Raw genomic sequence first — 15,669 nt, forward strand, 5'->3', positions numbered from 1 at the left:
TGCTTGTATTAAGTGAGTTGTGTGAATATTGCATGTATTGTTTAAAAGCAGCCAGAACCAAAATCATTGTGTGTGTGTTAACATACTTGGCCAATAAATCTGATTTTGATGTAATTAAAGTGCTATGTGTCATTCATCCTGATTAGGGGGTTAGTTGTCCCAGATATATATATATATATATTTAGCAACTGTCCCAGACTGCGGGGGACCAGAAGTGGGTGAACAACCTGAACTTGTTCTTCAACAGGTTTGATCAGCCCCTACCCCGGCTGCTGCACACCTCAGGTGCACCCCCAGAACACTGCCCTACCCCCATCTCCACAGCACTCAGGTCACAGACCCCCACCGCTTTGGCTTCTCCTGCCCCATCCCTTTCATCTCACCTCTTACCCTCAGCTCCACCCCCTCTCAACACCCCCTACAACATCAAACACTGGTGAGAAAAGAGGTCAGGAAGATCAAAGCAAGAAAGTATGTATTTTCATTGGCAGAGGGCTTTCCAGGAGTGCTGATATTTAATAACAGCACTGGTAGCCTACTTAGTTACTTTGCAAGAGTTCTAGGAATAAAGTATAGGAGGTATAGGAGAAAAACAATCCAGAAGTCAAAATTTGAGAAACTTTGGTCAGTTTATTAAACCTGAAAGTATATATTTAGCAAATATATACATCTTTATTTTTTTGTTGTTTTCTTTTTTAGAACACCATGCAATGCACAAACACAGAAATGAAAAACATAACTATATACAATACTTTACTATCTACACATTATTATACAATTTGACAAACTTTGGTCACTTTATTAAACCTGAAAGTATATATTTAACAAATATATACATCTATTTTTTTTTTATTGAATTTTTTAGAACACAGAAATGAAAAACTTAACTATATACAATACTTAACTATTTACACATAACTATTATATACAGTATTTATTTATTCATACATTTTCCTTTATTTCCCACTGGCAAGACTGGTCAACTGGTCCTTCCACTCTGCCAGGGTGAGTCCTGAGGCTGGACAGTACCACCGCCCCTTCAGCTGGGTGTGACCCCTACTTTTGTTTTTCCCCTGCCCACACTGCTTGCAAATGTACTGGTAGGTATCCCTGAACTTCTTGCGTGGAGGTTCACCCCTAGCCATCAGCTCCTCGTTCTCCTGGGCAGCTTTTTTCTGTCTCCACGTACGTTGCCTTGGCTGAACAGAGGTGCCAGGTGGTGGAGGGGCCAGGTACAGTGGATGGTCAGCAGGTGGCTGGAAGGGGGGAGGTGGCTGGAAGGGGGGAGGTGGCTGGTACGAAGGCCAGGCAGGAGATGGTGGTGGTGGCAGGTAATCCTGCTGGTACGAAGGCCAGGCAGGAGATGGTGGTGGTGGCAGGTAATCCTGCTGGTACGAGGGCCAGGCAGGAGATGGTGGTGGTGGCATGTAATCCTGCTGGTACGAGTCCCAGGCAGGAGATGGTGGTGGTGGCAGGTGACCCTGCTGGTACGAGGCCCAGGCAGGAGATGGGGGTGGTGGTGGTGGCAGGTGACCCTGCTGGTACGAGGCCCAGGCAGGAGATGGGGGTGGTGGCAGGTTACCATGCTCATACGAGGCTGAGCCAGCAGAACCAGGCCATACGTATGACCCAGGCTGGTAGTGCTGTGCCAAGGCAGAACGAACACTGTGCCGAGGGCGTATCACTGCCTCACCCTCCCGGTTCTCTGGCTCCTCAAACACCATAGCCTCATGCCCATGCTGCACAGGAGCAGCCGGAAGAGTCTGGGCTTCAGGGAGTGAGTCCTTGGCCAGTTCAAACCGTTTGGGGAGTATGGTGCCCTGCAGCAGCATGTCCCTGTCCTTCCTCTTATCCCTCCTAAGCAGCCTAAAAGACAAAAATGCATACAGTAGCTTCAGTTAGTTCTTTTATACATAGTAGCCTATCCTCCTATGTTTAGTATTTTCTAACAAGCAAGCAGTTGAAGGTTTTTCTTGCAGTTTAATAATATAATAATATAATGTCATTGTATAGGAAAGGTGCACACGTAAAAAACAAGACTCACCAAGAAGAGATTGTTGTGTTGTTTACTGGTATCAGAACCACGTTGGTCTTCTCCAGAACAACCCTGCTGTCCTCCAGCAGCTGTTTAAGATGGCTGTAGGCCACCACAATGGACTGTGGGATGGGCAGAGTTCTACTCCTTGTGTCCTTGGGCCTGTTTGGTGCTTGCTGAAACTCTTTTAAAAGTCTCAGGCAAACACATTCGCTGACCCTGTGGACTTCGGGGTCCTGGGCTGCCTGCCCGTGAGTCATGAACAGTCTGTGGGAAAGAAGGATGATATGGTCCGGACTTTAAACAAGGCTGTAAACAAAAAATAATAATAATAGCAACAACCTGTCACCTGTGAACAGCCCAATTTACCCCCCACAAACTAATATAATCACAAAATATTTTTTTCAATCCTGGTTTGACGCAGTACAGCCTTCTGATTCAATGATTTGTAATGAACCAAAATGATTAAGAATTGTGTCAAATCACCTCTCTGCCGCCTGCTGTCCAGGAGCAGAGCCACTCGGCTTCCTGGGCGCTCTCCAAGGTCCTGCCACGGTCTTCTTCCTCGCTTTCTGGCCGAACCTCAAAGGTTCCTTGTCCATAGCAGGGAGAGCCATGTAAAGATGGACTATGTCAGCCTCCTCTTTTGATGACAAGGCAGTGATGGTTCGGTTCAGGCCAACCAGGTAGGCTGCCAGGTCATCAACCGCATCCCAGCCCAAGACACCTCTGGAATCACATCGGCTATTCTGAAAAGTGAAAATCATGAAAAAAACACATGTAAATAAATGTGTAAATTTCTTTGAACTATTTGAGCAATGTTGACCTTTTTTCTCTCTCCATAAAACGTAATACTTGACGTTTTACTTGACAAACGTATGATACTTGTGGCATATCATTAGCGAACTTGTTACATATCTTGTTTTTGAGAAAGGTGTTACATTACCTGGTCTGATGTGCTGTCTTGTGTGTCGTCTTCCTCCACAATGATGTCCTCATCCAGGGATCTGGGTCCACTGTCACCCTCCAGTGTCACCTGGGCCTCCACGGCACATATTGGAGGATCAGGATCACCTACCCTAAGGTCAGCTACCTGGCACACCGTGACGTCAGGTTCACCCCCGTCGTCCTCGAGCTCCTCTGTGGGGATCTCTGGCAGCTGCTGTGGAACCAGCAGGTCGCCTCTATTGGACTGGGCCAACAGGTACTCCACAGCAATGCGCTCGCCTGTAACACATAGTGTTTAAACACATAGTTAAAGAAGAGGAAAGGACACAAACACAGACACAGACACATCTCCTACATGTAGAGCCCGATCTTCACTCCCACGTCCTCTGAGGAGGGGTGGAGGTGGCAGAGAAAAGAAAAGTGGGAGAGGAAGTAATACTCAAATGCTCAGTGCTGATCTGAGAGCTATCTCACCAGTAGGTTTTCCAGGTGGGGTGAATTCTGGAACCAGAGAACAACCAAGGACCCGCTGGCTCATGCTGTTTAGGTGAGACATCAAGCGAACATCAAATGTCCTCAGGGTTGATGCCCCCACCACAGCTACAGCTTCCTTTGCCCGGTTCATGTTCCACCTCGATACCCCCTCCAGCATGTACATTTGTGTGTGCAATGCATTGCATCGAAAGCCTAAGAAACAAAATACTCAGGTTAGGTCAACCATTATTATGAAGTCAATACATATTAACACCTATTAAATACAAAGTGACAATTACATTGTTATTTGAATAATTCAAGTGCATACTATGTCATAACACAGACTTTTTTTTAAGATCAGCATACGGCAAGTTAACATTTTGAATTTACCTGGAACAAAAGCACACTGGTGGCGGTGAAAACTCTCGAGGGAGGAGGACCCCCTCCCACACCTGAGGACGTCAAGGACTTTGCCACCCTTCTGCAGTGTCCCTGTCTTTGTGTACAACTCCACCCCTGCAGGGTCCTGGATGCACTCCAGGTGCTTCTGCTGCACCTCCCACACATGGTGCATGCTGTCAGGGTTCACTAGACGCAGCCCCGTGGTGTCAGTCAGCTCCCACATCGATTCGAGCAGCCCCGAAATCATGACCCGGATTTCCTCCACTGCACGGGTCCTCCGCCTGCAGTGCTTTGCCATTTCACCAGTGCTGATACTGGCCAAGAGCAGTGCCTCAGTGGGAGCATTTCCGCCATGGCTGCTCTTCCACTCCCCTTTCTTGGCCTCCTTAAGCCGTTGCACATCCTCCTGATCCCACTCAAAGATACAGGCGGAAAGTTTGGAGCAAAAGGTACCGTAGAGAGGGTGGTGCTCAGTAGTGAGGCCGCAGTTAAACCTTCGCATGAAGTGGAAGACGTCTAAACGGACGACAAACTTCCATGGTCGAAAGAGTCTCAGCACTGACGACACACCTGTGAAAGACAAACATTGATTATTACAGACGTGATCATCTATTTTTTGGGCAATTACATTACATTGTTAGTTTATAGATTACTATCACCATTTTTCTCTTTTTTTAACATCATAATTAACTTTAGTTAATTACATACTGTAATCTGCAATGTATATTTCATAAAGTAACAATTTCAGCATCCCACCTGACTGGCTGCAGCAGTCCCGGTCAACATAGATAGCCTCAGGCTCAGCTTGTCCAGCATTCTCATAACGTGTGACGATGCCCTGGCACAACTCTTCCAGCCCTGCACCTTCACCTGTCGTCAGAACACTGTTCAGAACCTGGCCAAGCTCGTTGCCGATGTTGGACATCCATGCAGCGGTGTCCCCTATACTGCCAGCCAGCTTCTTGGTGATCTGAAAAACAAACAAAAACAGAACGTTCTAAAAAAAACTGTACAAACTTACTAAAATTAATACTATTTCATCATTAGGATGATAAAGTAAACTATTTATATCCATTCCAATTGGTTAACATCAGAGTAAATAAAATTAATGCTAAAACCCTCACCTTCTTTGTAGAGTCCATCTTCAGAATTCTACCATAGGTAGAGGTGATCACCCCCTTCATCTCTTCCAGGTGGCTGAGGATGTCGTTGGAGTGGACCGTCTCAAACCACTGGGCAAGTGGAAGGGGCCTGAAGGGTGGAGGAGGAAGATGGACAGCTGCAGAAGAGACGAAGGTAGCCATCTTCAAATGAAGCTCACAGTCAGACAGGTAGCGGATGGTCTGACGTGCCCACTCCTCGCTGTGTGCTTCCTCTACTGCAGACTGGAGGTAGGAGGAACTGTTCCCACTGGTCCTTGGCTTCAGGAAAGTCATACACTTCCTATCCAGGGCTAGCTGTGTAGTGAGGACAGCGGGAAACAGGCTCCTATGTGCCACATCCAGTTGAGCAAGGATTTCCTGGCTCCATGGGCAGACCGGCAGCATACACTTGCTGCAACGTGGATAGTCCCCTCCCACAAGGTAGTAGCGGGTATCCACATCTATCACCTCCCTCACCTTCGGGTAGATCCCTGAGTGGTGCATTTTCCGGTCACACCGCGTGCATTTCAGAGGAATCCCCCACATCCTCATTGGTGCCCAGAGGAACATCCTCTGCCGGAAGTGCCACCCGGGCTCGGGAGGAGACGGTTTGTGCTGCAGTGGTGGATGAAACCAGCACGCCTCCATTTTCTGCCTCAGCTGACCTGTAGGCTCATAGAGGACCTTGGCAATCCACACCCGATCTGCTGGCTGTATAACCTTTTTGAATTGATTGGGGAGAAAAGCTTCCCAATCAATGGAAGCTGGCCTAAGTGGAGTTTGAGGAGTGTGGCGTGGCGTGCTGGAGCAACCTGTTGGAGGAGGGAGCAGAGATGTAGTTGTCGGCGGAGATGGTGTGGGCTGTAGAGATGGTGTGGCCGTTAGCCGTGGAGATGGTGTGGGCCGCGGAGATGGTGTGGTCCACGGAGATGGTGTGGGCCGCGGAGTTGGTGTGGGCCGCGGAGATGGTGTGGGCCATGGAGATGGTGTGGGCCGCGGAGTTGGTGTGGGCCGCGGAGTTGGTGTGGGCCGCGGAGTTGGTGTGGGCCGCGGAGATGGTGTGGGCCGCGGAGTTGGTGTGGTCCACGGAGATGGTGTGGGCCGCGGAGTTGGTGTGGGCCGCGGAGATGGTGTGGGCCGCGGAGTTGGTGTGGTCCACGGAGATGGTGTGGGCCGCGGAGTTGGTGTGGGCCGCGGAGATGGTGTGGGCCGCGGAGTTGGTGTGGTCCACGGAGATGGTGTGGGCCGCGGAGTTGGTGTGGGCCGCGGAGATGGTGTGGGCCGCGGAGATGGTGTGGGCCCTGGAGATGGTGTGGGCCCTGGAGATGGTGTGGGCCCTGGAGATGGTGTGGCCGTTAGCCGCGGAGATGGTGTTGGCCGTGGGGATGGTGTGGTGGAGCTACCTGTTGAAGTTGGCGATGGAGGTTGAGCCAACCAGGATAAATAATGGAACTGTTCTATATGCTCCAACAGGCCAACAGAACCTTGGACCTTGGCCCCACAGGTGTCACATGTCTCCTCTACATGGCGGTCAGAAAGGTGCATGGAGAATTTTTCTGCCTTCACAACCTGATTGCACTGACAGCACTTTACTGTTCTGTCTGCACTGGTGCCTCCGCCTGCCTGCCTTGAGCCTTCTCCTGCCTGACTGGAGCCTTCACCTGCCTCACAGGAGCCTTCTCTTGCCTGCCTGGAGCCTCCACCTGCCTGCCTGGAGCCTCCACCTGCCTCATAGGAGCCTCCACCTGCCTCATAGGAGCCTCCACCTGCCTCTGATGCATCTGACTGAAGGGGGGAGGCAGGATTTCAAGTACAAAAGAGGCTCATGCTACTTGTAATAAATAATTTCACCAATGATCCTACACTGTTAGTTTTATCCAAATTTGTGCACATAGGGTATGATCCATCAAATAATCGACTTCATGCTACAGCAACTTATCATCACTTAAATGAAATAAATCATCATATAACCTACCTTATGGAACCCACAAGAGCATTTTAGGTGTCTCCCGAACAGATCCACCTTACTCTTGCTCTGCAGCGGGCAAGCATCTATACACTCCAGGGCTCTTTTCCATTTCTTACCACCGGGCCTTTTGCCTGTGGAAAACTGGTAGCTGCCCTGGGCATACTTTTGGCAGATGTCTCTCCAGTATGAGTCTGGCTTCCCCGTCTTGGTCATATCTGCAAACATGAGCTAAGTTAGACTAAACGACCAAGTTCTCTGTTGTGATTACATTCTCAATCAATTTAGCATAGATGTACAGTCGTGATAGTTTGCTCTGGCTATGGTACAGTAATACCAGGTCCATACCATTTTATAAAATTAATACTTCCATAGAATAATATGCTTGTACTCCAACACGTCAACTTAATTTTGTTATCTCAACAACCTGGTCAAAGTATCATCAATGTAGTCATATTTTGTACTTCTGAGGTCAAATTAAAGTCAGCGGAAAAGTTGCATCTCACAGAGGGGACTGTACTATGGGGGGCAGCGAGTCTACATCGACAATTTAAATACCAGGACCGACATAAAAACATGTACATTCAAATCGTACGTCCATGGAATAATTTGCCTGTACATATCGATATTTTTTTTTTTGTTACGCTGACAAAGACCAAGTAACTACTCAATTTAGCATTGATGTATCTACTGTCTACTGTACGCGAACTGTACCACTACGTTCAGCGGATAAGTTACAGACAATAAGAATACGTTTATCGAGACAGTTAGTCTACATCGGTCAATCAACATAATTCAGAAATACATGTCGCTTATACATATAATTTGCATTTACATACCTATTTTTCTGTTGTTCTTTTCTTTTGTACGTCTTAAAAAAAGTTCTGTGCAGTACTGGCTCTTTCACTCAGCGCGCTGATTTGTAGTCTTCTGCAGTTTTACGTCACGTCAAAATGGGGCAAAAGGGTCACGTGACCCCTAGACCCACCTCTGTTCAGAATGGTTCGAAATGTGTTCGGAATTAGCAGTTGTTCAGAATATTTTCCTAATGTGGTTCGGATATTGTTAAGATGTATTTGCAGTCCAATTCTTGGCGGGTACGGCCAAAAATGGGGCAAAAGGGACTGCTAGGGGGGGGGGAGAAGGAAAAAGAGGGGGGGGGAGGGGGGGAAAGAGAAAAAACGGAAAGAGAAAAGGAGAAAAACAAACAATTTGTCATGTTTTTTTCTCCACTCACAACGCCTTTAAAGTTATTTTCACACGCATGTGCGCTTATTTTTATCACTTTTATCGACAACATTGACACTTTGTCTCCTGCGGGATTCGATCCGACGACGCTGTGCACCGTGGCAGCATGCACCAATACCATGCATTAACATAATTTTTCTTTCGTATAACGTGTATATTGCTTGTATTAAGTGAGTTGTGTGAATATTGCATGTATTGTTTAAAAGCAGCCAGAACCAAAATCATTGTGTGTGTGTTAACATACTTGGCCAATAAATCTGATTTTGATGTAATTAAAGTGCTATGTGTCATTCATCCTGATTAGGGGGTTAGTTGTCCCAGATATATATATATATATATTTAGCAACTGTCCCAGACTGCGGGGGACCAGAAGTGGGTGAACAACCTGAACTTGTTCTTCAACAGGTTTGATCAGCCCCTACCCCGGCTGCTGCACACCTCAGGTGCACCCCCAGAACACTGCCCTACCCCCATCTCCACAGCACTCAGGTCACAGACCCCCACCGCTTTGGCTTCTCCTGCCCCATCCCTTTCATCTCACCTCTTACCCTCAGCTCCACCCCCTCTCAACACCCCCTACAACATCAAACACTGGTGAGAAAAGAGGTCAGGAAGATCAAAGCAAGAAAGTATGTATTTTCATTGGCAGAGGGCTTTCCAGGAGTGCTGATATTTAATAACAGCACTGGTAGCCTACTTAGTTACTTTGCAAGAGTTCTAGGAATAAAGTATAGGAGGTATAGGAGAAAAACAATCCAGAAGTCAAAATTTGAGAAACTTTGGTCAGTTTATTAAACCTGAAAGTATATATTTAGCAAATATATACATCTTTATTTTTTTGTTGTTTTCTTTTTTAGAACACCATGCAATGCACAAACACAGAAATGAAAAACATAACTATATACAATACTTTACTATCTACACATTATTATACAATTTGACAAACTTTGGTCACTTTATTAAACCTGAAAGTATATATTTAACAAATATATACATCTATTTTTTTTTTATTGAATTTTTTAGAACACAGAAATGAAAAACTTAACTATATACAATACTTAACTATTTACACATAACTATTATATACAGTATTTATTTATTCATACATTTTCCTTTATTTCCCACTGGCAAGACTGGTCAACTGGTCCTTCCACTCTGCCAGGGTGAGTCCTGAGGCTGGACAGTACCACCGCCCCTTCAGCTGGGTGTGACCCCTACTTTTGTTTTTCCCCTGCCCACACTGCTTGCAAATGTACTGGTAGGTATCCCTGAACTTCTTGCGTGGAGGTTCACCCCTAGCCATCAGCTCCTCGTTCTCCTGGGCAGCTTTTTTCTGTCTCCACGTACGTTGCCTTGGCTGAACAGAGGTGCCAGGTGGTGGAGGGGCCAGGTACAGTGGATGGTCAGCAGGTGGCTGGAAGGGGGGAGGTGGCTGGAAGGGGGGAGGTGGCTGGTACGAAGGCCAGGCAGGAGATGGTGGTGGTGGCAGGTAATCCTGCTGGTACGAAGGCCAGGCAGGAGATGGTGGTGGTGGCAGGTAATCCTGCTGGTACGAGGGCCAGGCAGGAGATGGTGGTGGTGGCATGTAATCCTGCTGGTACGAGTCCCAGGCAGGAGATGGTGGTGGTGGCAGGTGACCCTGCTGGTACGAGGCCCAGGCAGGAGATGGGGGTGGTGGTGGTGGCAGGTGACCCTGCTGGTACGAGGCCCAGGCAGGAGATGGGGGTGGTGGCAGGTTACCATGCTCATACGAGGCTGAGCCAGCAGAACCAGGCCATACGTATGACCCAGGCTGGTAGTGCTGTGCCAAGGCAGAACGAACACTGTGCCGAGGGCGTATCACTGCCTCACCCTCCCGGTTCTCTGGCTCCTCAAACACCATAGCCTCATGCCCATGCTGCACAGGAGCAGCCGGAAGAGTCTGGGCTTCAGGGAGTGAGTCCTTGGCCAGTTCAAACCGTTTGGGGAGTATGGTGCCCTGCAGCAGCATGTCCCTGTCCTTCCTCTTATCCCTCCTAAGCAGCCTAAAAGACAAAAATGCATACAGTAGCTTCAGTTAGTTCTTTTATACATAGTAGCCTATCCTCCTATGTTTAGTATTTTCTAACAAGCAAGCAGTTGAAGGTTTTTCTTGCAGTTTAATAATATAATAATATAATGTCATTGTATAGGAAAGGTGCACACGTAAAAAACAAGACTCACCAAGAAGAGATTGTTGTGTTGTTTACTGGTATCAGAACCACGTTGGTCTTCTCCAGAACAACCCTGCTGTCCTCCAGCAGCTGTTTAAGATGGCTGTAGGCCACCACAATGGACTGTGGGATGGGCAGAGTTCTACTCCTTGTGTCCTTGGGCCTGTTTGGTGCTTGCTGAAACTCTTTTAAAAGTCTCAGGCAAACACATTCGCTGACCCTGTGGACTTCGGGGTCCTGGGCTGCCTGCCCGTGAGTCATGAACAGTCTGTGGGAAAGAAGGATGATATGGTCCGGACTTTAAACAAGGCTGTAAACAAAAAATAATAATAATAGCAACAACCTGTCACCTGTGAACAGCCCAATTTACCCCCCACAAACTAATATAATCACAAAATATTTTTTTCAATCCTGGTTTGACGCAGTACAGCCTTCTGATTCAATGATTTGTAATGAACCAAAATGATTAAGAATTGTGTCAAATCACCTCTCTGCCGCCTGCTGTCCAGGAGCAGAGCCACTCGGCTTCCTGGGCGCTCTCCAAGGTCCTGCCACGGTCTTCTTCCTCGCTTTCTGGCCGAACCTCAAAGGTTCCTTGTCCATAGCAGGGAGAGCCATGTAAAGATGGACTATGTCAGCCTCCTCTTTTGATGACAAGGCAGTGATGGTTCGGTTCAGGCCAACCAGGTAGGCTGCCAGGTCATCAACCGCATCCCAGCCCAAGACACCTCTGGAATCACATCGGCTATTCTGAAAAGTGAAAATCATGAAAAAAACACATGTAAATAAATGTGTAAATTTCTTTGAACTATTTGAGCAATGTTGACCTTTTTTCTCTCTCCATAAAACGTAATACTTGACGTTTTACTTGACAAACGTATGATACTTGTGGCATATCATTAGCGAACTTGTTACATATCTTGTTTTTGAGAAAGGTGTTACATTACCTGGTCTGATGTGCTGTCTTGTGTGTCGTCTTCCTCCACAATGATGTCCTCATCCAGGGATCTGGGTCCACTGTCACCCTCCAGTGTCACCTGGGCCTCCACGGCACATATTGGAGGATCAGGATCACCTACCCTAAGGTCAGCTACCTGGCACACCGTGACGTCAGGTTCACCCCCGTCGTCCTCGAGCTCCTCTGTGGGGATCTCTGGCAGCTGCTGTGGAACCAGCAGGTCGCCTCTATTGGACTGGGCCAACAGGTACTCCACAGCAATGCGCTCGCCTGTAACACATAGTGTTTAAACACATAGTTAAAGAAGAGGAAAGGACACAAACACAGACACAGACACATCTCCTACATGTAGAGCCCGATCTTCACTCCCACGTCCTCTGAGGAGGGGTGGAGGTGGCAGAGAAAAGAAAAGTGGGAGAGGAAGTAATACTCAAATGCTCAGTGCTGATCTGAGAGCTATCTCACCAGTAGGTTTTCCAGGTGGGGTGAATTCTGGAACCAGAGAACAACCAAGGACCCGCTGGCTCATGCTGTTTAGGTGAGACATCAAGCGAACATCAAATGTCCTCAGGGTTGATGCCCCCACCACAGCTACAGCTTCCTTTGCCCGGTTCATGTTCCACCTCGATACCCCCTCCAGCATGTACATTTGTGTGTGCAATGCATTGCATCGAAAGCCTAAGAAACAAAATACTCAGGTTAGGTCAACCATTATTATGAAGTCAATACATATTAACACCTATTAAATACAAAGTGACAATTACATTGTTATTTGAATAATTCAAGTGCATACTATGTCATAACACAGACTTTTTTTTAAGATCAGCATACGGCAAGTTAACATTTTGAATTTACCTGGAACAAAAGCACACTGGTGGCGGTGAAAACTCTCGAGGGAGGAGGACCCCCTCCCACACCTGAGGACGTCAAGGACTTTGCCACCCTTCTGCAGTGTCCCTGTCTTTGTGTACAACTCCACCCCTGCAGGGTCCTGGATGCACTCCAGGTGCTTCTGCTGCACCTCCCACACATGGTGCATGCTGTCAGGGTTCACTAGACGCAGCCCCGTGGTGTCAGTCAGCTCCCACATCGATTCGAGCAGCCCCGAAATCATGACCCGGATTTCCTCCACTGCACGGGTCCTCCGCCTGCAGTGCTTTGCCATTTCACCAGTGCTGATACTGGCCAAGAGCAGTGCCTCAGTGGGAGCATTTCCGCCATGGCTGCTCTTCCACTCCCCTTTCTTGGCCTCCTTAAGCCGTTGCACATCCTCCTGATCCCACTCAAAGATACAGGCGGAAAGTTTGGAGCAAAAGGTACCGTAGAGAGGGTGGTGCTCAGTAGTGAGGCCGCAGTTAAACCTTCGCATGAAGTGGAAGACGTCTAAACGGACGACAAACTTCCATGGTCGAAAGAGTCTCAGCACTGACGACACACCTGTGAAAGACAAACATTGATTATTACAGACGTGATCATCTATTTTTTGGGCAATTACATTACATTGTTAGTTTATAGATTACTATCACCATTTTTCTCTTTTTTTAACATCATAATTAACTTTAGTTAATTACATACTGTAATCTGCAATGTATATTTCATAAAGTAACAATTTCAGCATCCCACCTGACTGGCTGCAGCAGTCCCGGTCAACATAGATAGCCTCAGGCTCAGCTTGTCCAGCATTCTCATAACGTGTGACGATGCCCTGGCACAACTCTTCCAGCCCTGCACCTTCACCTGTCGTCAGAACACTGTTCAGAACCTGGCCAAGCTCGTTGCCGATGTTGGACATCCATGCAGCGGTGTCCCCTATACTGCCAGCCAGCTTCTTGGTGATCTGAAAAACAAACAAAAACAGAACGTTCTAAAAAAAACTGTACAAACTTACTAAAATTAATACTATTTCATCATTAGGATGATAAAGTAAACTATTTATATCCATTCCAATTGGTTAACATCAGAGTAAATAAAATTAATGCTAAAACCCTCACCTTCTTTGTAGAGTCCATCTTCAGAATTCTACCATAGGTAGAGGTGATCACCCCCTTCATCTCTTCCAGGTGGCTGAGGATGTCGTTGGAGTGGACCGTCTCAAACCACTGGGCAAGTGGAAGGGGCCTGAAGGGTGGAGGAGGAAGATGGACAGCTGCAGAAGAGACGAAGGTAGCCATCTTCAAATGAAGCTCACAGTCAGACAGGTAGCGGATGGTCTGACGTGCCCACTCCTCGCTGTGTGCTTCCTCTACTGCAGACTGGAGGTAGGAGGAACTGTTCCCACTGGTCCTTGGCTTCAGGAAAGTCATACACTTCCTATCCAGGGCTAGCTGTGTAGTGAGGACAGCGGGAAACAGGCTCCTATGTGCCACATCCAGTTGAGCAAGGATTTCCTGGCTCCATGGGCAGACCGGCAGCATACACTTGCTGCAACGTGGATAGTCCCCTCCCACAAGGTAGTAGCGGGTATCCACATCTATCACCTCCCTCACCTTCGGGTAGATCCCTGAGTGGTGCATTTTCCGGTCACACCGCGTGCATTTCAGAGGAATCCCCCACATCCTCATTGGTGCCCAGAGGAACATCCTCTGCCGGAAGTGCCACCCGGGCTCGGGAGGAGACGGTTTGTGCTGCAGTGGTGGATGAAACCAGCACGCCTCCATTTTCTGCCTCAGCTGACCTGTAGGCTCATAGAGGACCTTGGCAATCCACACCCGATCTGCTGGCTGTATAACCTTTTTGAATTGATTGGGGAGAAAAGCTTCCCAATCAATGGAAGCTGGCCTAAGTGGAGTTTGAGGAGTGTGGCGTGGCGTGCTGGAGCAACCTGTTGGAGGAGGGAGCAGAGATGTAGTTGTCGGCGGAGATGGTGTGGGCTGTAGAGATGGTGTGGCCGTTAGCCGTGGAGATGGTGTGGGCCGCGGAGATGGTGTGGTCCACGGAGATGGTGTGGGCCGCGGAGTTGGTGTGGGCCGCGGAGATGGTGTGGGCCATGGAGATGGTGTGGGCCGCGGAGTTGGTGTGGGCCGCGGAGTTGGTGTGGGCCGCGGAGATGGTGTGGGCCGCGGAGTTGGTGTGGTCCACGGAGATGGTGTGGGCCGCGGAGTTGGTGTGGGCCGCGGAGATGGTGTGGGCCGCGGAGTTGGTGTGGTCCACGGAGATGGTGTGGGCCGCGGAGTTGGTGTGGGCCGCGGAGATGGTGTGGGCCGCGGAGATGGTGTGGGCCCTGGAGATGGTGTGGGCCCTGGAGATGGTGTGGGCCCTGGAGATGGTGTGGCCGTTAGCCGCGGAGATGGTGTTGGCCGTGGGGATGGTGTGGTGGAGCTACCTGTTGAAGTTGGCGATGGAGGTTGAGCCAACCAGGATAAATAATGGAACTGTTCTATATGCTCCAACAGGCCAACAGAACCTTGGACCTTGGCCCCACAGGTGTCACATGTCTCCTCTACATGGCGGTCAGAAAGGTGCATGGAGAATTTTTCTGCCTTCACAACCTGATTGCACTGACAGCACTTTACTGTTCTGTCTGCACTGGTGCCTCCGCCTGCCTGCCTTGAGCCTTCTCCTGCCTGACTGGAGCCTTCACCTGCCTCACAGGAGCCTTCTCTTGCCTGCCTGGAGCCTCCACCTGCCTGCCTGGAGCCTCCACCTGCCTCATAGGAGCCTCCACCTGCCTCATAGGAGCCTCCACCTGCCTCTGATGCATCTGACTGAAGGGGGGAGGCAGGATTTCAAGTACAAAAGAGGCTCATGCTACTTGTAATAAATAATTTCACCAATGATCCTACACTGTTAGTTTTATCCAAATTTGTGCACATAGGGTATGATCCATCAAATAATCGACTTCATGCTACAGCAACTTATCATCACTTAAATGAAATAAATCATCATATAACCTACCTTATGGAACCCACAAGAGCATTTTAGGTGTCTCCCGAACAGATCCACCTTACTCTTGCTCTGCAGCGGGCAAGCATCTATACACTCCAGGGCTCTTTTCCATTTCTTACCACCGGGCCTTTTGCCTGTGGAAAACTGGTAGCTGCCCTGGGCATACTTTTGGCAGATGTCTCTCCAGTATGAGTCTGGCTTCCCCGTCTTGGTCATATCTGCAAACATGAGCTAAGTTAGACTAAACGACCAAGTTCTCTGTTGTGATTACATTCTCAATCAATTTAGCATAGATGTACAGTCGTGATAGTTTGCTCTGGCTATGGTACAGTAATACCAGGTCCATACCATTTTATAAAATTAATACTTCCATAGAATAATATGCTTGTACTCCAACACGTCAACTTAATTTTGTTATC

The 15,669-nt window shown here is 48.3% G+C and overlaps 2 protein-coding genes across 2 annotated transcripts; both read right to left on the reverse strand.

Moving 5' to 3' along the window:
• Window positions 1–616: 616 nt before the first annotated feature.
• On the reverse strand, window positions 617–5,923 carry LOC311113905 (uncharacterized protein). The gene is made up of 8 exons (XM_084189185.1): window positions 4,984–5,923; window positions 4,616–4,829; window positions 3,848–4,429; window positions 3,458–3,670; window positions 2,982–3,262; window positions 2,522–2,784; window positions 2,045–2,302; window positions 617–1,866 (listed from the first exon to the last, which is right to left on the reverse strand). Exons 1-8 carry the CDS (start codon window positions 5,647–5,649, stop codon window positions 957–959), a joined length of 3,387 nt encoding a protein of 1,128 aa, XP_084045311.1. The 5' UTR covers window positions 5,650–5,923; the 3' UTR covers window positions 617–956.
• A 3,066-nt stretch (window positions 5,924–8,989) lies between these two features.
• On the reverse strand, window positions 8,990–14,296 carry LOC311113903 (uncharacterized protein). The gene is made up of 8 exons (XM_084189183.1): window positions 13,357–14,296; window positions 12,989–13,202; window positions 12,221–12,802; window positions 11,831–12,043; window positions 11,355–11,635; window positions 10,895–11,157; window positions 10,418–10,675; window positions 8,990–10,239 (listed from the first exon to the last, which is right to left on the reverse strand). The coding sequence occupies exons 1-8, from the start codon at window positions 14,020–14,022 to the stop codon at window positions 9,330–9,332; spliced, it is 3,387 nt and encodes a 1,128-aa protein (XP_084045309.1). The 5' UTR covers window positions 14,023–14,296; the 3' UTR covers window positions 8,990–9,329.
• Window positions 14,297–15,669: the final 1,373 nt, after the last annotated feature.

This window comes from Coregonus lavaretus (genome assembly GCF_964263955.1).
Source record: "Coregonus lavaretus genome assembly, contig: HAP1_SCAFFOLD_281, whole genome shotgun sequence".
Classification (NCBI taxonomy): Eukaryota; Metazoa; Chordata; class Actinopteri; order Salmoniformes; family Salmonidae; genus Coregonus; species Coregonus lavaretus.

Coding starts and splice junctions, on each gene's coding strand:
- LOC311113905 (XM_084189185.1), bottom strand. CDS start 5,649: ATGGAGGCGTGCTGGTTTCATCCACCACTGCAGCACAAACCGTCTCCT. Junction 4,830..4,983: donor AGATGGACTCTACAAAGAAG/GTGAGGGTTTTA, acceptor TTTGTTTTTCAG/ATCACCAAGAAGCTGGCTGG. Junction 4,430..4,615: donor GGACTGCTGCAGCCAGTCAG/GTGGGATGCTGA, acceptor TGTCTTTCACAG/GTGTGTCGTCAGTGCTGAGA.
- LOC311113903 (XM_084189183.1), bottom strand. CDS start 14,022: ATGGAGGCGTGCTGGTTTCATCCACCACTGCAGCACAAACCGTCTCCT. Junction 12,044..12,220: donor CCAGTGTGCTTTTGTTCCAG/GTAAATTCAAAA, acceptor TTTGTTTCTTAG/GCTTTCGATGCAATGCATTG. Junction 10,240..10,417: donor AACACAACAATCTCTTCTTG/GTGAGTCTTGTT, acceptor TTTGTCTTTTAG/GCTGCTTAGGAGGGATAAGA.